The 27187-nt window shown below is 35.8% G+C and overlaps 1 protein-coding gene across 8 annotated transcripts in view; it reads left to right on the plus strand.

The window, feature by feature from the left end:
- DOP1A (DOP1 leucine zipper like protein A) overlaps nt 1-27187 on the plus strand; it is a 65677-nt gene that overhangs the window by 10940 nt on the left and 27550 nt on the right. For 6 of the 8 annotated variants that reach the window (XR_012672920.1, XR_012672921.1, XM_075145395.1 and 3 more), the window contains exons 2-16: nt 799-990; nt 2260-2441; nt 3341-3511; nt 5119-5308; nt 5896-5994; nt 7118-7217; nt 9847-9956; nt 11207-11315; nt 12996-13116; nt 13847-13966; nt 16820-16934; nt 17817-18050; nt 21263-21887; nt 25067-25341; nt 26002-26158. Coding sequence is in view for 6 of the 8 variants with exons in the window: in XM_075145395.1 (XP_075001496.1) it covers nt 853-990; nt 2260-2441; nt 3341-3511; nt 5119-5308; nt 5896-5994; nt 7118-7217; nt 9847-9956; nt 11207-11315; nt 12996-13116; nt 13847-13966; nt 16820-16934; nt 17817-18050; nt 21263-21887; nt 25067-25341; nt 26002-26158 (2746 nt within the window). In the remaining 2 variants the exon portion in view is untranslated. The remainder of the gene's footprint in view (nt 1-798; nt 991-2259; nt 2442-3340; nt 3512-5118; nt 5309-5895; nt 5995-7117; nt 7218-9846; nt 9957-11206; nt 11316-12995; nt 13117-13846; nt 13967-16819; nt 16935-17816; nt 18051-21262; nt 21888-25066; nt 25342-26001; nt 26159-27187) is intronic. The other 2 variants (XM_075145391.1, XM_075145394.1) reach the window with 2 other exon arrangements.

A 27187-nucleotide genomic window follows, 5' to 3' on the forward strand; every position in this document is an offset into this window, starting at 1 on the left:
GCTGCCTTTTTCACAGACATGCTACAATAGGATTTCCCATTATAAGTTGTAATTGCTTGGGGTTAAAGTAGCTTTAAAAACATATTTCTTTTTAATAGTGATTGAATTTCATGAAATAAGTAGTGTATGGCCTATAAAAGTATGAGGTGGTGTTCCTGGAACTAGAATATCTTAATTACTTGGTGTAGACTACCATGTGATGAAAATATATAGAGCAAATTGCAAAAGCCTCTGATTATAGAACACTGGTAAACATATACTTTTGTTATGCATGGATGATGATAATATAAAAACAAAGTAGAGTTGCATCGCTGAATTAGAATACCAGGTCTTGTGAAAGGAAATGTTGATGCATGAAAGTACTCTTGAATAGTGTGTTACTATTGTATGTGTCCTTCATTCTTGTCTTCTCCGTGGAAGTAATTCAGAAAGATTGGTGTCTTCTGTTTTCAGAAGGGCTGATTTGTGGAAAGGTGGGTTTTTCTGGTGATGGAGGGAAAAAAGAAAAGAAAAAACAGTGCTTTTTGGGAGGGGCAGGACATTAATTTTCTAGGGCTTTTTGTTTGGTTTGTGGTGGGTTTTTTTGTTTGTTTTTTAAACAGGACTTGATGACAAATATAGTCTTCTAGACTAAGTATTTGTGTGCAGTATGTTAGCTTTTGTTTAGGATTTGCTGATTTCAGACTGATATTTTGTAATGCCTTTGAGGAAAATGTAGTGCTCTTTATACAAAACTGTTTTAATAATATGTCTCTGGAAACAATGGTTTCAGGGGGTTTTATTTTTTATTTTGAACAGGTAATGTCTGTACATGAATTGCACGCTAGTCTTTAGTGGGGACACTGTGGGAGGATGAACACGGAGGAGCTGGAGCTACTGACTGATTCCAAGTACAGAAACTATGTAGCAGCTGTTGACAAAGCACTGAAGAACTTCGAATATTCCAGTGAATGGGCAGATTTAATATCGGCACTTGGAAAGCTAAACAAGGTATGCTTGGCAGGTGCTCCTGGAAAAGATTCAGGAACTGACAAAGGGTACTGGTGTAAATACAGAAGTGCAAGGTTCTAGCAGTCTATTCTTGTAAATATTTTAGCAGTCTGAGCCAATTGTTGGGTGTGTGCAAAGAGCAAACAAATCAAACAAATGCCGTTCTAAGACTTACAGTTGAACCCTCTGTAACTGTAAGTAAAGGGAGAAGTTATTTACATTTCTAGTGTAAATAAATGCAACATCTTTTTTTTACTAAGATTTACTTCTAATGTCATTCAATGTTATTGAAATGGTTTGAAAAATAGTAGCCAGTATAAATATCAGCAATATTTTTGAAGCATGAGTTATAAAATGGGACTCAAATCATTCATTGACCAGAGAACGTTATTGTTCTGATTTGTTTTAACAGTTAATAAGTTGAATGTGTAATATTATTGTGATCTTTAATAGCAGTTTACAAATGAATAGAGATCCTGATACCCGTAAAAATCTTGTTCTTATCAGTCCTATGTGTTTCTAGGGATCTCCAGTCAAGGTCATAGAGTTCCCTTTACACACACGCATTTTACCAATATGAAGCTTTGCAGAACTTGGCATAGAAAATTATAGGTCTGAAGCATTTATGTTCTACGCTTTAAACTTTGTGGAAAATCAAGAGTGACAGTAAAGTTGGCAATGCCAATGGCATAATTCTTTGTATAAACTCCCATTTCTTTCATTTTTTTGATATTAACAGTTCTTGCTGCACATGTATACAAAGTGAAGGCTATGCTATTGGGAAAGAAAAATCTAAAGATGTAAATGCAGTTCTGTGTTCCAGTCTTGAAGTGATTATATAGTTTCAGGCAGCGATAGAGTTTTGTGTGTTGTCTCACTCTATGATGATTTCTTAAAGCTATCCCAAACTCACCACCCACAGTTTAATAGTCCTCTTTGAGCTACTGGCAATTGATTTTAACAAATGGAGATAGTAATTTTTGTCCTCAAAAGGATGAGTAAAATGAAATGGACAAGCTGTAAGTAAGGAGCCCATTGCAAGTGAAGTTTTAAATGCCTTGCCAATTCCATCTATAGCAAGTGTACAAATGAAAGGCATTGCAAAGGAAAAGCTCAATGGTACATCTTAAGGTTGTTTTTTTTTTTAACTTGTGTTGTAATCTAGGTATGTGTTGTGACTTACTGACCATGTTCAGGAGCTCATTTATAAAATGTGCATTTGATGTTTAACTTGTTTTGTGCTGTTTTCTTAATGTGTTGATTTATCAGGTACTGCAGAACAACGCAAAGTACCAGGTAGTACCGAAAAAGCTGACGATAGGCAAGCGCTTAGCACAATGTCTTCATCCAGCTTTGCCAGGAGGGGTTCATCGGAAGGCACTTGAAACATATGAGATCATTTTCAAAATCATTGGACCCAAGCGTTTAGCCAAAGATCTTTTCCTCTACAGGTACAATAGTTTAAACAACTCCATTCCAAATGCATAGTTGAGATGCTTTTGGTTTCCTACTTTTTATATTAATAATATTGCTTTGTCGTACAGCAAGAATCAATCAGTTTCTTTCCCTCATGTTTGTAACAATTGATGTTATTTAGTAGCAATAGCAAAAATGTTCTTAGTATGTAGGTAACTTCTCCTTAGCTGATCACATTTGTAACTTTCGTGAACTTACACTTACATGCATAGTAAACTCAAAATATACTTCCAATGTTTTCAATCCTTTAAATGCAACATCACGAACAGTGGGTTTATTCTTAGTTTGAGAATCTGTTTTCAGACTGAATTTCTGAAGTAAGTATATGCTTGGTTGCTACTTAACAGTATAAATGTCTCAAAATTTATCTTTAGGTTACTTGAAGTAAAACATAATTATTTTTCTTTTCTTGCAGAAAAGTATTTCTATAAATTTCCTCAAATGTTCTCATCCATTTTTGTTTTTTCTTAATAAGTGCGAAGACAGTGTATTTTTAAATACACTTTCCATTGTGATGTAGTTCAGCATGGGCAAAATTAACATTTTTACCTTACAGAGATGCTTCTGGTTTATCATATTTGTTTTATTGGTGAAAGACACAGTCATCTCTGGGCCTTCAGTGCTTGCTATCACAATACTAATGAAGCTCAATAATAAGAGAGCTAATAAAGATTAATAATATTAATCTTAACACACCAACCTGTCAATCTGGAAGGCAGTCGTATTGTGTGGTGGTCTATGCCTGTGCAAAATTCTAAGATAAAAACCTGGTACTTATAACTACACTGGACATGCCTGTAATAGTCTTAAGATATAAATGAAATTGTCTCACGTAAGAAGCTTCCTAAAAAAAGATAAATTTTATTTTTTGCAGTTCCGGACTATTTCCACTCCTTGCCAATGCCGCTATGTCTGTCAAGCCAACATTATTGAGTCTGTATGAGATTTATTACCTCCCTTTGGGGAAAACATTGAAACCAGGACTGCAAGGACTGTTAACTGGGATTCTGCCTGGGTTAGAGGAGGGGTCAGAGTATTATGAAAGGTAAGGATAGATATGTTAATAAGGTGATATGCTTGATTTGGTTTTTTTTTTCCCCCTGAAACTTTTCATTAAATACATATATGTGGATTGTTTTTTTAAGGTAGGTGGTATTTAATTTCATCCAGTCATATTAATTGCAATGGAATAGTATGGTAGAAGATTCTTAACATTAATTATGATAAATTAACTGTTAGTTGTTCCTGTTATTGAAAGGGAATTGACATTAAGTAGACTTAGTGTTATATGTCGGGGTCTTCTCCCAAGTGACAAGCGATAGGATAAGAGAAAATGGTCTCAAGTTGTGCCAGGAGAGGTTTAGATTGGATATTAGGAGAAACTTGTTCATCAAAAGGGTTGTCAAGCATTGGAACAGGCTGCCCAGGGAAGTGGTTGAGTCACCATCTCTGGAAGTATTTAAAAGACGCGTAGATGTGGTGCTTAGGGACATGGTTAGTGATGGACTTAGCAGTGCTAGGTTAATGGTTGGACTTGATGATCTTAAAGGTCTTTTCCAACCTAAATGATTCTATGATTCTTGGTATGGATGGAGATATGTAACATGTTAGGAACACGTTTCTTGTTTCTTTTCCATGCGTTTTGTCTAAGGTAGTACTTCCATATTATTCCTGGTCTAAAATACATACCTTAACTGAATTTAAGATAACAAACAAAGCTTCCATCATTAAGATTTACTCATTATGATATCTGAATCGTCATTAAACCACCTATGTAAGAGACAGCAAATCCACCTATCTTTATAGGTTATTACTCTATTTCTAGCAGAGTGGCTACCTGGGAGGTAATAGCTCTTCTTACCCAGCAAGCCTAAGCCCCGGTTGAGTTATCTTGACTGTAGTGTCTGGGGTGCTGGGGTAGAATCTTAACATATTAAAGGATGAAGTTATACTCTAAGGCTTTGGGTTCTTGGAATTGTTCACACGCTTACATATTCTCGATATATCCAACTTCAGAAGCTAGAATTTTCACGACTTGTATGTGAAGAGCAATTTAACGTTATCTCTTTCTATTTCTGCGTAGGTAGATACACACAGTGTAGTTGGCATCACTACAACAGGGAAGAAGGGCTACTCAGCTTCCTCCCGGGGCCTGCCATAGGGTGTAGAGGTGCTGCCACATAAGTTGGAGAAATGAGGACAGGGCAAGAGATTGCTTGTGCTCAAAGAATTGTGATATTTTTATGCCCTGTTATTGCCAGAAGTGCTCAGTGCAAGGAATGAGAAGGCAAAAGCCATTTGCTTGATTCTTTTCTTCAGTAGCTATGCTTTCCTGCTGTCTCTCTGAAACCTCTGTCTGTAGCAACACTTGGCTTTGAGTAGCAGATGAGGAAGTTATTTGGCTCTTTGAACATATGGAGTACATAAGGAGAAGCTGTGGGCAGGCAGAAGCATTTTGCAAGCCAGGTTTGCCCACAGGCTTGCTAGTTGGATCACTCTGTTCAGGCTGCATTATAAGGTTCAGTGTATAATTGGGGCTTCTCTTGGCCTCTCAAAAGAAAGTTTTGACCTTCCTGTAACAATTTATTTTTATATTTATTAAAACTGGGCTGTGATACATGCCTAAATTCAGCTGACTTGATTTTACTGCAGAACGAACACGCTGTTGGAGAAGGTTGCCTCGGCTGTGGATCAGTCGGCGTTCTACAGTGCTCTCTGGGGCAGCCTCCTCACAAGCCCTGCAGTTCGCTTGCCGGGGATCACCTATGTCCTCTCCCATTTGAACAGGAAGCTTTCAATGGAGGATCAACTCTACATAATTGGCAGTGACATTGAATTAATGGTAATATTTTGTTGGAACAATTAAGACATCAGTGTTACTTAATTATATAAAAATGTACTTCCGGGGGGCTTAGATGTCTTCTCTATCTTTGAACATAGCCTTTTGAAGAGATAAAAATGCATGTTTATTTATTATAGCTCCAGTTAAGCTGATGATTTTGTGCATGGTAAAAGTGTTGCAAAGCTGAGTTAATGTTTCAGAACTGCTTAGGTTTTGTATAAAACTTTCCATTCATGACACACAGTTAAAAGTTGGTTGAGTTTTGTTCTATTTTTTTGAAAAATATATAGACTATTATTTTTGTCTTTTAAGATATTCATTGGTAACATAAAAAAGCAAAAACTTAATGTTTGTATAGGTCAGGGAATCTATGTTGATGATTTGTTTCTATGTATGATTATATCAGTGGTGGAACTTTTTATTTTCCTGTTTTATCTTGTTTCCTTACTCAGAATTTTAAAATAATTTCATTTCATATGTATCACTATTTATAAACAACTGTTCTTATTTTGTAAGTGTTCTCTTATATCTACCTTCTTAAAATAATACAGTAAATAACTATTTTGGGGGGTCTGCCGTTACTTCAGGTGGAAGCAGTAAGCACATCAGTGCAAGATACCAGTGTTTTAGTACAGAGGAGCACATTGGACCTTATCCTTTTTTGTTTTCCTTTCCACATGAGCCAGGTAGGTTATTAACATAACAGAGATGAATTTGCAAACTCCTAAATGTACTTCACTTCTTAAGTCAGTAGCAGTATTTAGTTGGTCTTTGTTAACGACTTTCTCCAAGCTTGAACAAGAGTCATATGTAAGAGTTTCTCTGACAGGTTTGGCTATTCTTGTGTTGTGATCTCTGCCCTTCTGCTTTTTAGCTTGATGTATTAACTTTGAAGTTAACTTTAACTTTTGTATACCCAATATAAATTATGATGTCTAGTCTATGCAGAAGCTTTTAATTTGGTCTAATTTGATGAAAAAACAAATTATCTGTTCATGTGCAAGTTTCCAGTTCTCAGTGTTCAAAAGCAGCAAAAGTTAATCCTCTTAGCATAACTGATTCAGAACACTAGAGAATTGAAAATGATTATTGGTTTTGGGTGAGTAGTTAGCCCTAGCAGTAGTGGGAGATAGACCTTACAACTTCTAGGTAATTTTTTTTTGACTGCATTTATTGTTAGTCACTTTCTGTTTTAAAATGATCCATGATTTATTTTACTCCTGGAGGAGAACTTATACAAGGTTGATTCTCACCTTGTTAGAAATTAATGAAAACCTGACTTTCCTGTAAAAAGAACTGTGTTCTTGCTTGTGGAAGTGGTTTGTTCACATTTATCAGTTACTATAGGAGTATTTGGAGTGTCTCTGTTTAGGTGCTAGAATGGTGAAATTATTATCAATACAGCTTCTTTTTTTTATATTAAGACTTACACAAACATTTGAAGTAGTAAGAGATTGAAAGATATTTAAAATTCAGTGATTTTTTTTTTTTTACACTGGTTTTTGATTGAATTTGCTTCCGAGGCTTTTGCCTAATGAACAAAATGAAATGTCTTGTAACAAAAATGAGCTGTTAATGGATTCAAGTATTTCTGCTGTTCATAAAGGGTGCATGCTATTACAAAGTGTCTGTTCCAAATAATAATCATATTTTGGTTTCCTAAGAGCAAGATTATGTTTTCTTATACTATTTCAAATTCAGAAATGTCAGAACATGAAATTAACTATGTTTTAGTGCACATTAAAATGCTAGCATAGAAAAAGTGTTACTTTTCATAGCTAAATTTAATCGTGTTTCTAACTTCTTCAGGCAACACGTCCAGACATGATCAGAATTTTGTCAGCAGCCCTTCATGTAGTACTGCGCAGGGATATGTCACTCAACCGAAGGCTTTACGCATGGCTTCTAGGTAGGTTTGTATTTCATTTCATTGTTCACTAAAAGTGGAGGAAGGATCGTATGTTCATTGGCAGTATTTTGCCGTATTGCAGGGAAAGATTCTTGGAAAAATGAAATACTTAATTTATATCGTAAGGAAGAAAGGCACTATCTCTCTCCATGGACATAGAAGATGAAGAACGTCATGCTGGAACTCTTTCCTGTTATATAAATTATTGGTACATTTTCCTATAGCAGCAAATATGGGCCACATTCAGGGGTAGAGCCTGGTGCACTAGGCCCACATAAATAGACACTGAAAAGAAACTTTCGTCTGCTTAAAAAACATAAAATGGAAAAAACAGAACAGGCATTATGGAGTGTAAATGGCAGCTGGAACACAACAGCATAGAGGGAATGAAAGTAAAAGAATGTTGAAAAATGTTGATATTACATTGATGGAGGCTTGAGTATGCAAACTTTAAGCTTCATTAGATATTTGCATGGTTGAATTAACAAATCACCAATCACTTATGTTCTCCATGCAACTAGAACATTATTTCAACGCCTTTCTGGGGTAAAAATCAATCAATGACAGGACGCACACTTCTACCAAATGGCAGAATATCAATACAATACACATTTAATCTTCTATATGAAACCAGCGTGTAATCAGAAGAGGGTAGTAGAGAATAATGGCTATTCAGAAGACTAACTATTTAGGGAATATTTAGAAAACTAGAAATTAGAAAATTTTAGAAAACATTTACTCTTATTCAGCCTTGTTATTTTAAGGAAATGAAGCCTATGGTCACATGAAACTGGCCTGTTACTCTTTAAAACTGCTTTCAGCCCACTTCGACAGAAGTCAGGTTCTCTGACATGGGAGTTCCTAAGAGCATCACAGAAACTGGAGACTGAATGGAGAGACATAAAGTGGTTTCTCTACTTGAGGGGAAGACTGTTTTACGGTCTGCTGTTACCTTTTTTGTTTGGCTTCCCAGGTCACCAGCAAGCACATATGTGCTTCTCAGGCTACCCAGAACCCTTCCCAGCAGCTCTTGCATCTTTCCCAGCTGATAGTTAAGACATCAGAGGCAGGTAGCCTGTGGGTGACTGGGGAGCAAGGAAGTAAGTAGTCAAGGTACATGAGAGAGAACTGAAGTTATGAAGGGAGGGATAAAGTCAGCAACAGAGTTTTGCATGAGGGGATTGGTTTTGTTGCTGTAGAAGTTGCAGGGATTTAGAAGATAAATATGGAAAAATCCCGGCTTCTTTATTTCATCATTTCTCAAGACACTGACTTGCAAATTACTCATCTTTTAAAGACAGACAGTGAAATGCACTGTCATGCTCCATACCTACATTTTCCAATTTAGGGAAAAAATGATTTCCAGATTAAACACTGCACTAATGTTTCATCTAAATTTGGTGGACTAGATGTGTCTTTCTCCTGTCACTGAAAAAGATACTTTGTGTTTAAAATATCATGTTGCTTTTTTAGTTGTGGAACCTTCTTCTACAGCTATTTCATGACCATAGTCTCCACTGAAAGATAATATAACTTCAGAAGATATTTTTACAGTGACTGTTCCTGGTCCTGTTTTGTGAACAGCTAGTGCCTCCCTTGGCTGTATATTTGGACAGACCTTCTGGCAATATAGCTTTTTTCCTTTTTTTTCTTTTGTTTTCTGCTTTTATATTATAATGATATTCTACTCCTAATATAAAACATTGGGCAAGGGGGGTCAGTTATGTTGGAAGACTCTCTGAAGTCTGATATTCTGTATGACATTATTTAATTCTGGTGTTAGCTATTCCTTCCTATTGTTTTATAGCTGGGAGTGGTCTATTAACATTCTCTAGGCATAAAAATCACATTACATCTCTTTAAATCCAGGTTAGCTTAACCATAGTTAACAGTGATTGTTTTAAGTTGCTGCTAAAGGGCACGCATCTTCTCAGGCTTTCCTTCTATTTTTGTCACTTCAGGACAAAAACTGTGGAAAATGCTTCTGTGGAATGGGGTGATATCCTGACTGACTTCTTGATCCGCCCCCCCTTCCTCCTTAAGCCTCTTTTTTTGTAGAATAAAAAAATTTACTTGGTAAAAGAAAACATACAAACTTACAAAAGGTTTAAGGTCTATCCAAAACCAAAACAAAGGTCTATCCCCTTCATGTAACTTTGAATAACAAAATTGATTTTGTGTAATATGACTGATATTCTCTCTAAGTGCCTTAGTCATGTTGGTGTGTTTTCGCGATCATCTCTTTATATTTAAAATACTGAATTTTGTGTCCTCGTAATAATATTAATATTGAAATATTTTTGTGGGACAGGTTTTCTTGAAGATACTCTAGGACTATGTGGTTCATGCAGTGTTTGTGAACCTTTGTTTCTTTTGTACAAGAAGTAATTTGGTTAATAATGTGGCATAAAACTAAAGTTTGTAATTTGTGTGCAAACTGCTTGTATGGAAATATCACTTAGTTTCCTATATTAAACTCTACAAAATCATCTTTCTCTTGCCAACATTACTTGGACTTCGTCTTGGTAAGTTATCAGTGCTAGTGTGTTGATTTCTAGTTTAAAGAAATTGGCAAAATATTCTATTAAGAGACAAATATTTATTTGCCTTGTCTTTTGTTTGCTTGAAGGTTTTGATAACAATGGTGCCCTTATAGGACCCAGAAGTACAAGGCACAGCAATCCCGAGGAGCATGCCACTTACTATTTCAACAACTTCTCTAAGGAGATGTTAGTCCAGGTAGCTAGATGATGTTTTATTGTATGATGTTTTATTGTGGCATATATCTTCATAAATGGATGCTGATCACAGTTGCTCTGTCTTTATCTTTTGACTTGCCATTTCAATGTGACCATGTAGTTTCTGTCTTTTTGTGGTATTGTGTCCTACTCTTCTAAAACCTTCTCAGTGGAAAAATGAAGACATGGGATGATGTGTTTCTTTAGAATAACAAATATTAAATTTCTCTCTCTCCTCTTCCACAATGAATGTAGCATACACGGAAGATATTTGATTATGAGCCCAGCACACTGGAGCCCGTTCTTTCATAAAACAGAATTGGAGAATTCTCTTCTACTTCTGTAGATATGGAAACTCCTCTGTGTCTTGGGAATTGGAAAAATTTGATCAGATAGTACTCAGAAAGTCTGAGTAAGAAGGGTCTGCCTCCCCTCTAGGCAAGGGGAATGTCTTTTCTGCTGTCTATTGGCAGTCAGGAATAGTTGAGCAAGTTGACAGTCATACTGTTTGACCCTAAAGGCATGTTCAAGTACAGAAGATTCTTCTTTCAGGATACTGGCTGATAATACTTGGTTTATAGCAGATAGCAAGATTGAACTTGTTTTTCTGTCTCTCTTCTTCCCTATCTCCTTTCTATCTCTTCTTTGTCCTCCCTTTTTAGAAGCTGTAAAAGAAACAAACTAGTTTTAACTCAGACAGCGAAGCCAGCCACAGAGAGAAAACTAAGCAAAATCTGTGGCAGTTTCGTTGGGCTTTTTCTAATCCTGTAGCTCGTTCCCTAAACTGCTTCAGTATAGAGAGTCAGTTTTCCCATTTGTTTTGAAGTTGTCATTACTATCTAGTCAACTTACTCAAGAAAGTTTTCTGCCACATAGGTGGGTATATCCTAGATGGACAGATTATTATTTATTAAGCCCTTAATATCTACATGCCTTATCTTGTCAAACAATTTTCCTCATTAATTTTCTTGTCTTTTATTCTTATATGAAATTTTGAGTGGGTATCTGTTTATAATATTTTATTTTGATTTTAAGTATATACAAGTTATCAAGTTCTGTTCCACAGAAATATTCTCATTGGCAAAGTTGAGAGAATACTTAAGCATGGAGAGAATGAGCTGCAGTGAGATGAAATAGTGGTCTCCACTACTGAGAATTTTCCTTTTGTGTGCAGCTTTTATTGCACGTTTCTTTCAAAAACTGTTTTCTGGTTTTGTTTTTGTTTTCCTGATATGCTTTTGCTCTTTGTAGGCAATGGTTGGAATATTACAAGTTAATGGGCATGGAGAAGAAAGCACATTAATGCAAGACTTAAAGCCTTTTCGAATTCTTATCAGTTTGCTGGATAAGCCTGAACTAGGTAATTCTCATATTACTTCTGGCTTTAACTTGCTTTACATGGTTTTGCTTTGAGAATTTTTCTCTCTTGTTAGTCAAATTGGAAAAGCTGTATTCTTAGTACTGGCAGGCTAGCTAGATTTCTTAGATCTTCCAAGTAATAATTTACTGTATTCATTAGATTTACCTTTTACCAAATGCAATTTCTTCTACTTTCAACACAGGAAATAGTAAGTTAAAGTCATAGAGAGAACTGACTGCATGTTGGAAGAAATGCAGATTGGATCTTTTCCATTTGTTTAATCTTTCACTATTTTAAATCTCAGCTGTTGCTTTTGGGAATAATCTGCTCTTTCTTTTAATATACACATAGAGATGAGAGATATTAACAAGAAAACAAATTTTTTTTTCAGAAGAATTTATCTGGAGGAAGCAGGTATTTTTTTATTTTGTGGGTGGGTTTTTTGGAATTTTTTTTGCCCTTTTTTTTTTTTTTTAAATTTTCCTTTCCCCTGTTTAAAGTGTTTAAATGCACTGTTTAGCAGGTGAGTGCAGAGGACTATGGGACAAAACTAGATAAGGCAAAAGTATTTACAACAAATAAGTGTTGGATACCTTGCCTTTTTCTTTGGAATAACAGTTTTGGCGGTAACTGAAAAAATCAAAATAATTTTTGAAGTCTATCCTAAGATTTGGAGGCTGGATAATAAAAGCGTAAAAATACTACAATTAAAGAGTACAACTTGAAAGGAAGTGGTTAAGACAGAGTGCAAAGAACAAAGTATCTGACAAGAATTTGTTGTCTTCCTGGTAACTTGTGATTTCTGGGGGTCAGTTTAATTTTCAGAGGCAATGTGTACGTTAAGATTTCATGAAGTAAGCAGAGCTATGAGGATTCTTTCAGCAAACAGATGGAAGAAGCTAGCAGGATTTCTACTTAACTCGGTGAGCACACTCTCACTGAAGGCAGCTCAATAATGCTAGGAAAAAGCATGAAAAAGCAAAGGATATTTCAAGCAGGATCACTTTATGAACTCCTTTCAAAATAAGTTGTTGTGGTTTTTTTTTTGTCTTCAAACTTGAAGACTGAAGTCTGAAGCTGAAGGAGGTGCTATTTCAAAAAATATCCTGCAGACTATATCTGGAATTAAAGAAAACCTGCCTCAAATTAAAAGGAACGAAGATGCTCAAAATATTTTACCTTGTATTATGGAAGATGCTCAAAATAAAATATATTTTCCATATGATAACAGCGTGAGCTAGCTTATGGGCTTATGGGTGGGTATTTGAAACTGTTTGGTTGAAAGCTACCTTTGATCAGGAATCCATGAAGTCACATCTACATGTTACTGAGCTGAGCTAATAATTCCTCAAAGAGGCTGTGTTGGCTTGAACATGGGCTGTACTGATGTGACTGCATAGCTTTTGCACTAGGTGTGTTTGTATCCAGCCATCATTGTACGCACATTGTATGGGAAAAGAACTCCACTTGTGCTTGATATACTCCCAGGCATTACAATTGTCTGTGTATTTCTGGAACGCAAAAAAAACCTTCTGAAATTGAGGTAGTTTATGAAATTAAACAGAAGGAATTTTATGGTTTCAGTGACCAAAGCTAGCTAATGATTTTGGTAGCTTTAAGATGTGGACTGTTAGTGGTGCTGTAATGCATGAGACTGTGATCGCTGGTATTTATCCCTAGGCCCTGCCATCCTAGAGGATGTATTGATTGAAGTGTTTCGAACATTATACACACAGTGCAAAGCAGAATTGGAGCTTCAAGCAGAACCTTCTTTCAACAAAGATCACACACAACTAAGCAGGTGAATAATGAGTATGATGCATTTTGTATTAAATAATATATCTTGTTGTTGCTGAAACTGTGACTGTGAAGCCTGTGGGATTGTGACCTGGTTTCTTCATGATACAGGATGCATTGACATTAATTGCAACTTCTGCATTCAATGCAGAGGTCTGAAGGGCTATGGCTGTATTATTTATTTTTTAAAAAATATTTAGCATATATTTTATTCTTTATCCATGACAAAAATGCTTGCTTGATACAGCTGGAAGTCAGTATGTCAATGGTATGGATTAATTGTGGCATTCTTTACATCTGTATTCTTAAAAAAAAAAAAGTGGACTGATGAGCTTTCTTGTAGAGTAAAAATGAAGAGTGCTACAAGACAGCCAGAGAGGGAGATAAAAAGGGTTTCAAGATTTGAATTTAATATCTTAAAAGGTGGAGAGAAGAAGGAAGTTCAAAGCTGGGGGGAGAAACAACTATAGGAATGATCATGGGAAAACAGATCTCTTAAAAATGTGGTTAGAAGACAAATACAAAGAAAGGATAGAGAAGAAACCTAGCAACTGTGAAAAGACATTGATATGAGGAGCCAATATACCGAGCCCTAGAGCAACAATCACTGTAGGGATGAGGAGAGGATAATTTATCAGTGTTCACTGGCAGCGGGTAAACTCACGGTGATGTGTAGTTGCATAACTGGGAAATGAAGTATAAAAATATAAAATGTTCTTTTTATTTTCTTTCAGCAAACTGAGAGAAAACAAGAAAACAGCAGAATTGATTAAAACTGCCAATCTTCTCTTTAATTCCTTTGAGCCATATTATATGTGGGATTACATTGCTCGTTGGTTTGAAGAGTGTTGTAGGTAGGTTATAATACTTAATCTCTGTATGTGTAAAGTTGAAGTTGACTTTTGTTTCATAAGCTTTTTTCTTCAAAGAAGTTAGTCTAATGTGATCATTTAGTCTGTAAGTCTTTTTCTTCCCCATCCCTTTAACTTTGATCTTTTGGCCAATTTCAATCAGGTGTGATTGGTGGTCTCAGCAACACGAGTTCCCACAAACTTAGTGTCTGGATAAAATCAAGAGACAGAATTAGCACCTCTGCTGAAGGCAAGACTCTAGAGTGATCTCAAAGCTAGTTTGTTTTGCTCTTTCTGTCCAGTACAGACTCATTGGGCATCTAGCAAACCAGTCAGCTTTACCAAGAGTGACGTGTGGAATGTGTTATCTTTTGTTCTGCTCTTTTAAGGAAGAAGAAGCGTGGGAGTCCTGTATGTGGCAAGGAGGGCTATGGGAGGGAAGATAGTAAATAAGGGAGAACCGAAAATATTAATGGGAGGGAGAGGGACCAAGGGACCACAGGAGAGCAGGGGTTGCTGCTGTGGCAAGGGATAGACGATGCAGGAATTTTAAATGAAATTTGTAGAAAATTGTTTTTCATTGCTTATGCAATAGCTTAATAATGTATTAAGATATTTGGACACTAAGTTGTCTATGAGCCAACAGTGTGCTGTCATAAGTAAAGAAAACTGTCTTGGCCTACCTTAGGGGGAGTGTGGTTGGCAGGTGAAAGGAAGTTATTTTTCCTTTCACTTAGTGTTTCTAAGGTCACGTGTGGAATATCGTGTCCAGCTTTGGGCATCCTGCTTGAGGAGGAGTGTTGAGAAACTGAAGAGGCTCTAGAAGATGACTGCTAAGATAGTCAGTCATAGGACACTGCATGGGAGGTTGAGGTAGGTGAGTTTGGTTTAGCGTGGCGAAGAGGGGGCTTGAATAGCAGCCTATAACTTCCTGAAGGGCATTTACAAAGTTGATACAGCCGTACTTTTGGTAATGGCTGATGGTAAAACAAGGGACAGCAACGGCAAGTGTTGGCTCAGGGGTTCGGGTTGGACTTTTGGAAAAGCTTTGCTAGGAGCATAGTGCAGCAGTGGAACAAGTTACCTAGGAAAGCTGTGGAGCTTCCTTGGGAGATTTCCAGGATTCTGCTAGACAAAACTGTAGATAAATTTATCTAGCATTGTTAGCAGTCCTGCTCAGTGTGAGAGGTTGGACTAGATGAAATCCCTTCCAACATGTCTGTGACTTAATTTTTGAGTATTGGACTGACTTGCTAAAGTAAAGAAAGCAGTCTACAACCAACTAACGAGCAGGTCAGAATTTCTCTATGTATAAGTAGATGTTACTGTAAGCATGGATACCAGATTGCCTTATTAATAAATAAATGGAATCTGGAGAATGGTGTGTTTTTGTTTTTTTTTTCTTTCTATGTGAGCTACTGTGTTATGTAAGTTATTGTCTTTCTGTTTAAAAAGATACACCATTAAGTGAAAACATAACCAGTTGATTTTAAACCATGAATTTGTAAGTTATCTTTATATTATCTAGTCTGATTGCTAAATCACAGTTACTACTTTTAAAGCAATTTAGATAGCCCTCTGAATTTCTCTTGGGTTTTTTCTTACGATTTTCCCATACTAAAAATTAAAAATATGATTTCTTGTATCTACTCTTTTTTTCCTGTCTAAGTATTGCTCACTGCTACTGAGCCTTCTCTCAAAGCTATTTTTGATAAGAGGCTCAGTGAGTTGAATTCAAGTCATCCTTTATGAGGTATTACGGTTGAACAAATCTGTGAGTAATTTATGAAATGGTAGATCGTTCTGGGTAGGAGCACAGAATGTGAAAAAGAATTTGTTATGACTTACACAAAGGGACCATTTCACTGAACCGTAAAACAGGCTGCTAGTTTTATGAAGAGAATTATCTGTTGTTAGAGAGATACAGTAACCCAATGGAGGTATGGGTTAAGAAGAGTGCTACTTTTCAAACGTAGGTTACTGACAGAATGCAATTTAAATATGATTTTTTAAATCTTTTTAAAATCTTTTGATAAACAATTACTGTCTCTGTTTCAGACTTGGTTTCTGTAGTGCTTCTATTATTTGAAATAAATCCTTTTTTCAGTCCTGGCATATATGTTCATGAAAGCTTCCAAAACAGAGGGAAAGGATTAGCATAACTAACTATTGCTGAAAACGTGACACTACCTCACCACCATCCCCAGCAGAATAAATGAATTGAAGAAACAAAATATTATTCCTTTATTCATATCCTTTGCTTATAATGTTGTCAGATTGCAACATGATTTCACAGGGGATTTGTGTTCCATCTTACTTCACTCAGCAATAAAACTCATCAGATTATGAATTCTTGTCAATAGTAAAACAATGTGGGCAGCTGAAGTTGAAGTGGACGTTTAGAAGAGCTTGTTTTGTTTTCCTCTTGCACAGCTTTAAAGCTTCATGGGCCTTTTATTCCACTTTTGGTTGTCTTTATCAAAAGTGCTTAATGCATTGGGTTTAGATCTCTTCAAAATTACTGTGCTTCCAGTAACACTATCCCTTAATTCTATTATTGCTGCCCATGCTCATATTAGTAAACACTGCTGTATATGGTGGAGTCACAAAGGCAATTTTCTGTAGCCTGAATTTCCTTATTTTATGAATGAAGACTGGTTTACAGCAAAAGGCTTGTTGCTGTTTTTTCTGAAAGCATGCAATGGGGCCAAATGAGCTACTTAATAGTAAACTGAGAGATTGCTTATTTGTTTATAGGGATTATCCCTGATGTGTACAGCTTTGCATTAAGTTACTGAAACATGGTCAATGTAAGGGGAGGGAAAAATATTGTGAAACCCTATTTGAATTTTGCAGGAGGACATTACATGCCAGACTTCAAACTGGGCCTGGAGGTGGTAGTGAACAATCTGAGTTACCCCTGACAAATTTCTGCTTGTTAGTGGATTTTTTGTTGGATATAGTTTCTTTGGTAAGAATTGCTTTATTCGTTACTAATACTGGATTCTGTATCTTTATAGTCTACAGAAATATCTGCTTTATTAATTGTTTTTCCTGAAAATATATTGACATAGATTGGTGGACACCTTTAGAAGAAGTTTTGGTTTCATTGTATGATTCTTGATAGACTGGTTGGGTATAACCAAAGTGTTTTTTATAATGCTTGTACCTGAAAATTTTTGTCTGGCCTCGATTTCTTTTCTCTAAAACTACACTGTATTCGTTACAAGTATAGTCTTCTGTAGTTTGATATGCTAGTTTAGATGTGTAGCTTTCTTTTAAGGCTCTTTTAAATGTCATGATAAGATGTATCTTCTTTTTCTGTTGGCATTGCTTAACGTAGCAAAGACTGTTGGAACTGTTTTTTTTTTCTATACCTGTCTTTCCTCAATTCTTTGCTTTCTCATTTCAAAGCCTACTAGAAGTATGAGAGTGCTGTGTCAGGTATGGCAATCAGCCTGTTTTCCCTTTAGTTCTTAATAACTTGTTTATCTTTCATTCTTAAACTTTTATATTAAGGTTATTAAAATAATAGTAGTAGCATTCTTTAGTCTTATTGTTATGTTTTGTAATGTGTTTGTTGTGTAATGAACAAGATGTAAAATTCTGAAAAAGAGCTAAATATATTTCTATTTGTTGGTTACCCAACTGTAAAGTTAATTTTGTATATGTTTTTTTTTAAAGTAAAGCATGTATTTCTTATTCTGGGATAATAAGACATTAATTTTCCTTTTTCCATGTTCCATATGTTTAGAATGCAGTTAAGCAAATGATAGGTACCACTGTTATAGAAGATAACTTTCAGGGTAGGATTTGGTATTACAATTAATGCGTTTTACTATTACTTTCTTAGGAGACTTACATTGAAATACAGACAGAACACTTGCCTCAGCTGTTGCTCAGGATGATTTCTGCGTTGACAAGCCATCTTCATACTTTGCACTTGTCCGAGCTTACTGATTCTCTCAGACTCTGCTCAAAGATCCTTAGTAAGGTTCAACCTCCATTGCTATCTGCTGGTACAGATGGCATCCTGCAGCTTCCTAGTGGACATAGCAGCTCCATCAAAGAATGGGAAAACAAAAAGGTAACTGATTATGTTTTGCAGCATCTTGGAAAAATACTTTTTGTGTGGAAAGGAAAAGTGGGCTTTCTAAGTCTGTGCTGAACCACCTACAAGTCTTTGATTAGATTCAATTTAATATACAACAATACATGAGAAACTTTGATCATCAAAAGAAATTATAATTGTGCACTTCATTGTGGTAAAAGGACTTTATTCTTAAGGGTTTTTATCTAGATTTACTATTATACATGTATAAGTCACTTGAAAATCACGGCCTAAGAATGAAATAATCAACTAAGGTTTAAAGTTGTAATGCACTTCAGGAGTCTGATCATGTAGAATAACTGGATTCAAAAGAATTCTCCTTTTTGGTTACGTATCAGGCATATGTAAATTCTCCTCTCACCTCATTTATGTACATCAGATTAATACCCATCAGTTATTTTACTGTCACTGTTAAGTTCTTATGATCATTTAATAAAGAAATAGAAGCAAAAAAACACCCAGCAGCTCTTTCTCTTTTTCTTTAACATTTTCTAGTTTGGTCTACGCAACCATGGCTCTGTAAGGTATGTTAAATGACATGCCCTGAAATCCTTGTTCTTCAGCTGAAGAAACTAGAGGAACAGCATAGAATAATTTAGGTTGGAAGTGACAGTTGCAGGTCACTGCTCAAAGCAGGGCTGATTTCAAAGTTAGATTCTACTTTAAACCTAGGTCAGGTCGCTCAGGATCATATCCAGCTTAGTTTTGAATATCTCCAAGGATGAAGATTCCACACTTCTCTGTACAGCTTGTTTGTTTGCACTGTGTTACTTAATCAGAATTTCCGTTGTTGCAGCTCGTGTTCGTTGCCTCTTGTTCTTTCACTGTGTATTTCTGGGCATGCCTCCATCTTTTCAATTACCTAATGGGAAGTCACAGACAGCAATAAAGACACCTTCTCCCCCTCCACAACTCTTAGCATTCTTTTTCTTAAGATGGAACAAATCTAACTCTCTGAGCTTTCCTTCTATGTCAGGTGCTCCTGTGGTGGCCCTTCACTGGACTTGCTCAGTACATCAGTGGGGTTTTTTGTACTAATGGGTGCAAACTTGGACACAGTATTCCAGATGTGATCTTAAAACTGCTGAGCAGAGGGGACTAATCACTTCCCTTGACTCGCTGGCTATACTTTTGCTAATACCGTCCTGTATGTGGTTGGCCTTCTTCACCAGAAGGGTCCACTGCTGGCTCGTGTTCACCTTGTCCATTAGGACTCCAGCATCCTTTATGCAGGATCTTATCCTTATTCTTTCCAGCCAGCTGATACCTGCCTGTTTTTGTTCTTTTGCTTTCTTTTTTTTTTAATAAACCCGGTTTTGACTGAATGATGTTGCCCTTTGAACCTTAACAGCCTTTTTCTTTCAATTACAACTGACATATGTGGCCATGGCTTCTGTTAAAAGATAGAGTGAAATTTATTACCATGTTTCTGATCTCTTCTACGTTGTATGTTATAAGACAGGGTCACCTTTTATGTCTTTCCAAGCTTTTTAGTACATATTAACACAGGAGACAGTGAAAGCTATTTCAAACAAATTTTCATTTTCATTCTTACTCCATCTCTGGTAAAGCAAGATGTAATTCGCCATATATAATGATGTCTCTGTTTTTATTTATTCATATGAATAAATATGAAAAAGTTATTCAAATTTTTAGGTTGTGCTCAAATTCTGTATTTAAGATGGCTAGTGATTAGGATCAGACAGCAAGACAGCCTCTGGGCCTGTTAGATCTCGGGCAACATCTGCCATCGCCGGTAAGATAGCTAGATGAGAAGTATGTGGGCATGTTCTTTACCTGCATTTACTCCCATTGATCCATGCATTTCTGTTTAAGTTGTTTTTCTGTTCACCTCACATTCTCACCAGGAAGCAGAGACTGTGCTACCAGTTACCAACAAGCTATAGGGGGTTAGAGCAGACCAGAAAGCCGCTATGGGTTCTTTTTGAGTAAAATCATTCATCAGATTTGTGCATATTCTGAACTGATGAGGAATTAAGGCGCACAATGAGTCATAAAGAACTGTGTTGCTGGAGCAAACCTTCTTTCTTGTTTCTAGGAGATGATTTTTTTTCTTTCTAGTTGCAAATGGTTAGTAGTTTTTAAATGAACGTTTATTTCTTCTTTTGTAATTATAACTTTGTCTTTGAAAGAAATCCCCAACTTCCAAATCTCAGGATTGGTAGATAAAAAGAAAGATGCTAGTTAATTAAAGTCGTACCATATATACATCTATGAATTAAGATTCCATCCACATTTAATAGACAATTTCCTAAGTCAAAGAGTGTAAATTTTATTGAGAAATTGAGCTGGCTTTTTTAGTATAAATGTTGAAGTGGGAAAAATGTTTTTTAGGTTATGAAAGATTTTATTCTATTTCTATTTACAGCTCCACAGTTCACTTTTTTAAGGTGTTTTGACAACTTATAGTTGTAATGTTAAATGACATTTAACTTCCTAATGAGGCAAAGCTTTAATAGTTGTGGTTCTTCTATCAGTAGTATATCTAGACAGTTATTAGGTTAAAATAATTTACTATCTATGTGATTATTTACTTGTAGAGTGGGAACTTCAAAAGCGTGATCAGAGAAGTGTATTGTTTTTCCTACTCTCTCAAGTCTTCCCATTCATCTTGGCTGACACCTCCTTTTTGTCTCCTTTGCCTGCATTTTTTACTCCTTTATGACTGCAGCAGTTTCTGATTAACAAATAAATATCTTGTCCTTTTGTAGAACATGCTAAAATCTTAAAGTATTAAAAGAATCTTGCTAGCTGAAGTGACTATAAGCAACATAGGTCAATGTCCCGCTTCCTGCTGGAAGTGAGGGGTTTTCTTTGATGTATGAATATTTTGGTTTATGATGCTGTATAAATTAATAATATCAGTGCCTATTCATTTCAGCATTTGTTCATAAAAAATAGACATGATTATGATATGAAGAAAATGTTAAAAGCAATAATATTTAAAATATTTTACTTGATAAACAATGCTTTGGGTTTTTATAGTTAGCTCGGTCTGGCGAGCTTACTGAAACACCAAACATCATTTTGCATAAAATGTATTTATATGAATAGATTAAAACTGTGGAATAAAATTGTTGCTTTCAAATGGAGAAGCAAATAAGTATTTTCTCACTAGGACCTAAATAACCCATTCTGAACAATCATTAAACTTTTATCTCACTCAGGTGCCATCAGTTTCACTTGAAAATCCTAATGATGTGTTTGAAGATGGTGAAAATCCTCCAAGCAGTCGATCATCAGAAAGTGGATTCACTGAGTTCGTACAATACCAGGCAGATACAACTGATGACATTGACAGAGCACTGAATGAAGGTCACGGTGCGCCTGGCATTCCAATTGTTGGTAGCACATCCTCAGAGACTGAGACGGCGTCAACTGTGGGATCTGAGGAAACCATTGTACGGCCTCCTTCCATAATGACACAGGGGACAGGAACTCGAAGTGGGAAAACGATCCAAAAGACTGCAATGCAGTGCTGTTTGGAGTACGTCCAACAGTTTTTAACCAGATTTATCAACCTGTATATCATCCAGAGTAATTCCTTGTCTCAGCCCTTAGGGGCAGAGCTTCAAGTAGACCCCACTAGAGAGCAAGGACAGACCACAAAATGGGACAGAGAATCACAAGTTGATGCTAAAGTGAAGAAAACAAACAAGAAAAAAGCACCAAAAGAATACCTTCCTGCCTTTATTGCTGCTTGTCAGCTGTATCTTGAATGTTCAAGCTTTCCCGTTTACATTGCTGAAGGAAACCGTACTTCAGAATTACATCCTGGGAAACCTGAAGTTGGTAAGCTGCATTCTTCTTTGTTCTTTGCTTTTAAATTTTGTTTTTTCCCCCAAAAAAATTTAAAGTAATAGCATTCATGCTTTCTGTGTGTTGCTGTTTGCTGTTCCTCTCAGAAATGTAAGTTTCCTTCTATATCAATTGGTTTGCTTTTTGGAAACTAAACTATTTTCTCAGATTTTAAGAATATTGCTGGCATGGGATTTGACACTAATTAATATTGGGGTGACAAATATAAATTATGCAAACTGAAACCTGAGAGTAGAATCTAGATTTTCAGGTGTTCCTCTTTACTGTATGGATCCATGATGTTTTCTTTGTCATATTTTGTAAATAGCCACAGCTGACATCAAGTACGTTTTTAGCTTCATTTTAGCAATTTTGGTTTGATGTGCACACTGATCACTTTGTGCAATACATGGAAATTATAAGCTTCTGTCCAATAAAAATCATACCAGATAAGAAAATAATTAAGTTTACTTTACCTCTATTAAAGGAACAGTTCTTGCAAACAATTAACAGTTCTTGCAAAAAATTCTTCTAGCTACAGTTGCATTAGAAAACAAAACAAAAAAGGTGGGGTTTGTGAAGTGTGAATGTTTTCATAGATAGGTGAACACATTCAGATACAGAAATGTGATTAAAATATTGACAGTTCTGGATTACTGTAAAATGTGGCATTTTAGATGGACAATCCTTTTTTACAGTCTGTAAATTCTTCAATTTACAGTTCTAATTCTTGTCCCACTTCTGGTCTGTAGCTTGAGAGTTGCTGCCTTAAAATGGTATCATGGTGGATATGCTTGGAGCATGCAAGAAATAGTTACAATAATTTTGGGTACTGTCACAGTCGTCTTCTGTGATTTTATTTTTCCTAGGAAACTTCACGGTCACAGCTTTTTGTTCTTATCCACAACTTTCAAAATCTATTAAAGGCTAAGCAGTTGGCACGGCTTGGAGAGGAATAGTTTTTTGGCTGTTGGAAACAAGCAAATTAATTTAACATGACTGCTTCTTCTATTCCTGTAGTCTTTAAGATGTGTTGTGTGTATCTTCATTATACAGCCAGGAGCAGAGCATGTCTTTGACTTTGTGAGATCCAGACGTATCAAATATTTATGTCAGTTGAAGGCAACTTGATTACAGCTGTTTATTAATTAAGGGTATTGCAATGCTAAAGAAGTCCTACCTTTTGTAAAAGATCTAGCACAGGATATATATGCTTCTATAGCATGGCCCTGAAAAATGTGATTTTTTTTTTTTAAAAATTTTTTTTTTCTTCCCCCCCCAACACTAACACCCTACAAATGAGTGTTGTGGCAGAAGACTAAAAATATTTTTAAAATGAACTGTTTGCTTATTACTTTTCTATGGCTATAACATTTTTGATTATTGCTGCCTTGTAGACTCTAAAGCAGAAAGTCTGTAGAGCTTGAGTAATATGTGCCTTATATGAAGGCAGTGATTCTAGGAATCCTTTTGACTTTGTTAAATGTCTTGAATTTGCGTTGCTTGTTCATCATCTGAACTTTCCCATTTGTGATGTTGCATTTACAGTTTATTAAACAGTGTGACTTTGAGGAATAAACATAAATTGTAGGTGTTTGAAATCAATGGGAAGGATTTTGTTTCATATGTAAACATCTGTTGTACAGAACGGCAGGGCGGATGGGAATAGTGATGGGAATGGGGCTGCATAGCTGTCCCAGGAGTCCTGCTTCCCCTAACAGAGAATGCCGGTGGAACAGAGAATGGAGGATGGGAGAAGGTAGTTACCGTAATTCACACACCGGCTTTTTCTTCATCTATTGATATGTTTTTCTACTGTAGAAGAGGCTGTGTTTTGTTTTGTTGGTTTTGTTTTTTGGTTTTTTTTTTTTGAAGGGTTCCTAAATTTGGAACATGTTTTTGATGGATTGCATTAGTGATGTGACTTAGTTGCCTTTAATCAACGGTGAGAGTCATCAGTCTGTTTATTTGAAGGAGCCAAATTAATCTGATATTAATAGAACATAATTGTGCTTAAATTTTGCTGTGTGCTTCATTTCTCAGATAAATGCTTGCTATTTTTAATTGAAGAAATTAAAAAGGGAGCTGTGTCAAGCTCAGAATAATGTTTATATCTGTAAACTAGAACATTATGTGGAATTGTTAGGTATTTTTAGGCTCCAATTTACATTGCAAAATTAACTATTGTGGATATAAATTAGAAATTGCATTGTCCTTCTCTTAATTCTAAATAGATGCTGTATTTGTGCCTATTAAATAACACTTCTTCACTTGTCTGATTCTAGAAGCATTTGCCTATTTTAGGAACACGATCAATAGAGTCCTTTTTGAAGTTTTAAGAAAAATTACTTTGGTACATCTAAAATAAAAGGGTTCATTATTCACTTGGAGAGTTGACCGTGAACTTCAGAGAAAGAGACTGGCATTATCAGGCCAGTGTATGGTATTAAATGAGGGGACGGTAAGAAGGGGAAAACAACCGCCTGCAGTGAAAGCAGAGTATGATCTAATAGGATCAAGTTTCTGCCACCCAAAACATCAATTTTCACAGATACCTTTACTTTTAAAGTGTTGCCAGGAAAATCTCTGTATTTTTTGTCAGTTTAAACTTAGTTTATATATATAAATAATATATTTAAATAATTCTGTGTCTATGTGTATTATAATATCTATATAATATAGCATATATATAATATTATTTTCATTTATATACATATATACCTATATATATATCAAAAAAAAAACTACAGAATTATTCCAGACTACAAACTACAATGTTAAGACTTGATTGCTGGTCAAGAATTTCCTGAAGGAGGAAAGTGAATGAAAGGATGTGCAAACTACTAGAAGTCCAGTTTTGTCTAAAACATGAAATCATGTGGATGCATTTCCATAAATTTTTTTTTTCTTCCTTGTTCAAATTTTACTATTTATTTTTGGTTACTAAATGTTCGAAGTGATACAGTATTGCATTCTTAATTAGATTATTTTAATGATAGAGATACATCAAGAGGTACCTTTCTCCTGTATACATTTTCCTAAATCCATACAAGGGGCAGGTTGAAATATGAAAGGTAAAGGACAATTGTGCATATGGTTATGGGATATAAGAGGAAAAATTACTAATATTTAAAATTGTTAAATGAATGTATCATCTGTGATTTTTATTTCAGACTGTGAACAAGTACAGCCTCCATTGTGGCTACAGACTTTAATGAATGCTTGCAAGCAAGCAAGCGATTTCAGTGTTCAGGGTGTTACTATTTCCCTTGTGATGGACTTGGTTGGATTGACTCAATCTGTTGCTCTTGTCGCTGGAGAAAATCTGAACAGTGTGGAAACTGCCCAGCCTCTTAGCCCTAACCAGGGAAGAGTGGCTGTGGTCATCAGACCTCCTCTTACTCAAGGCAATCTGAGATATATGGCTGAAAAAACAGATTTCTTCAAGGTACAATGCAGTATTTCATTGCTGTTTTCTTTAGACTTATTTTCCTGGCTGGTGAAGACTGACAGTCTTGGCCACTTTACCATCCTTGGTATGGTAAACCAAATTTTCGTGCTGAGTATTTTGATAACAGCTGTAACCTGTGCTAGACTCTATATGAAAATACATAGTAAGTTTTCCCACTTACTGACTGCTTGGGTGAAAATCCTTGTTTGAATTAATATTTTTAAAATATAAATAAAACCTGGTTAAATCATTAATTAGCAAAGGTATGAAACTGAGATGTGCATAATGTAGGACTCTGGTAAACCATGGTCTTTGCATTTGTGTAATTTATGTAAGAAAACATTTACAAAAGGTAATCATCTGCAGGATATATTATGTAGTTAATTATATTTCAGTGAAAATTTATTTCTGGAGATGCCTGTGAGTTCTGACTCTTAACAGGAATTTTTTATGTAGTAAGTTATTGCAGTGTTTCAAACAGTTCCTTATGTTCATACAAACAAAAAAGAACAGTTTTATAGATGGCCTGTTGGTCATATGGTGTCATCAGATGTAATGTCTCCCATCACTGCATAGAGCTCAACGTAGTCTAGAGCAAAACAAGGTATGATTCTCATTCACTTGTGTCTCTTGCAACTTTTCCTTTCATGTACAAAGCATATAGCTTTAACTCTTTGGGACCAATTGGGTGATGGAACTCCTCAGCATCATCAGAAGAGTGTGGAGCTCTTCTACCAGCTGCACAACCTTGTTCCGTCTTCTAGCATTTGTGAAGATGTTATTAGTCAGCAGCTGACTCATAGAGACAAGGCAAGTTGTTCATATATTTACTAAAAGATGAGTTAAGTATGTAACTATAGAAATACATTTAGAAAAAAGACTTGGTGCCTCAGAGGAGGGCATAAATAACTTCAATATTGAGAATATGTTGCCTTACGTTGATTGTTTTAAACATTAAAAATACTCTTATCTTTTACTTGCATGCAGAACATCAGATTTGTCCACCCTCTGACACTACCACCCTCTTTTTCCTATATTCCCACTCACAAGAAACCTTAACCTTATGTCTGTAGTAGTTGAGCCCTGTTTTCATGACATCTTGGTGTTTCACAAACCTATGAAAAGTGTTTTTAATGGTAGTAACTGAATCTAGATTTTCTAGATTCCATTCCAGTTGTCCTAACCACTTTTCTTTCCCTTTACAGCTCCATCAAATTCAAGCACACTTTCTTTTGCTGTGTCCTAATCAACTGTAGTTCAGTCCTCTGGTGTGCTCCCTCCTGTTTCATCTAATTCTTGCATCTTGTCTAATAATTTGTCCTAATATAGCATCTAGACTTTCTGCTTCCTTTCCTCCACAGAACTTGGAGAAGGAGCAACAGACAGGTTATTGTCATCGCCATGTCTCTGTTGCTTTTCTTGATAGTGGGGTTGGATTGCTTCTTTCTTAAGATAGTCATGTGTGGTCCCCTTTATGTTTCTATCTTTTTGCTTTCTCTTTTCTCTCTCTCTCAGCTGAGGTGTCCTTACTACCTTTCTCTTTGTGTCACTACCTTCTTTTTGCAGCTTGAGATCTGTTTTCAATTCCTTTCCCTTTCTGTGCGACACATCCTTATGAGTCTGCTGCATTTGATATTATTAACTTGCTGCTTCAGCCTTAATTCCCTTTCTCTTTTAAGCAGCAGTGAATTGTTTGGGTTTTTTTTGTCTTTCTGACCATTTTTATATATTATCTGATTCTGGCTTTTCTTGTAAGAGTTAATGGAAATGTAAGACAAGAGAGTGGCTTGTAATTAATAAGATTTTATTTTATTTCCAGATCCCAAAAGCTGTGCTATATATT

The sequence above is a fragment of the Calonectris borealis genome, chromosome 3 (genome assembly GCF_964195595.1).
Source record: "Calonectris borealis chromosome 3, bCalBor7.hap1.2, whole genome shotgun sequence".
In the NCBI taxonomy this organism is placed as follows: domain Eukaryota; kingdom Metazoa; phylum Chordata; class Aves; order Procellariiformes; family Procellariidae; genus Calonectris; species Calonectris borealis.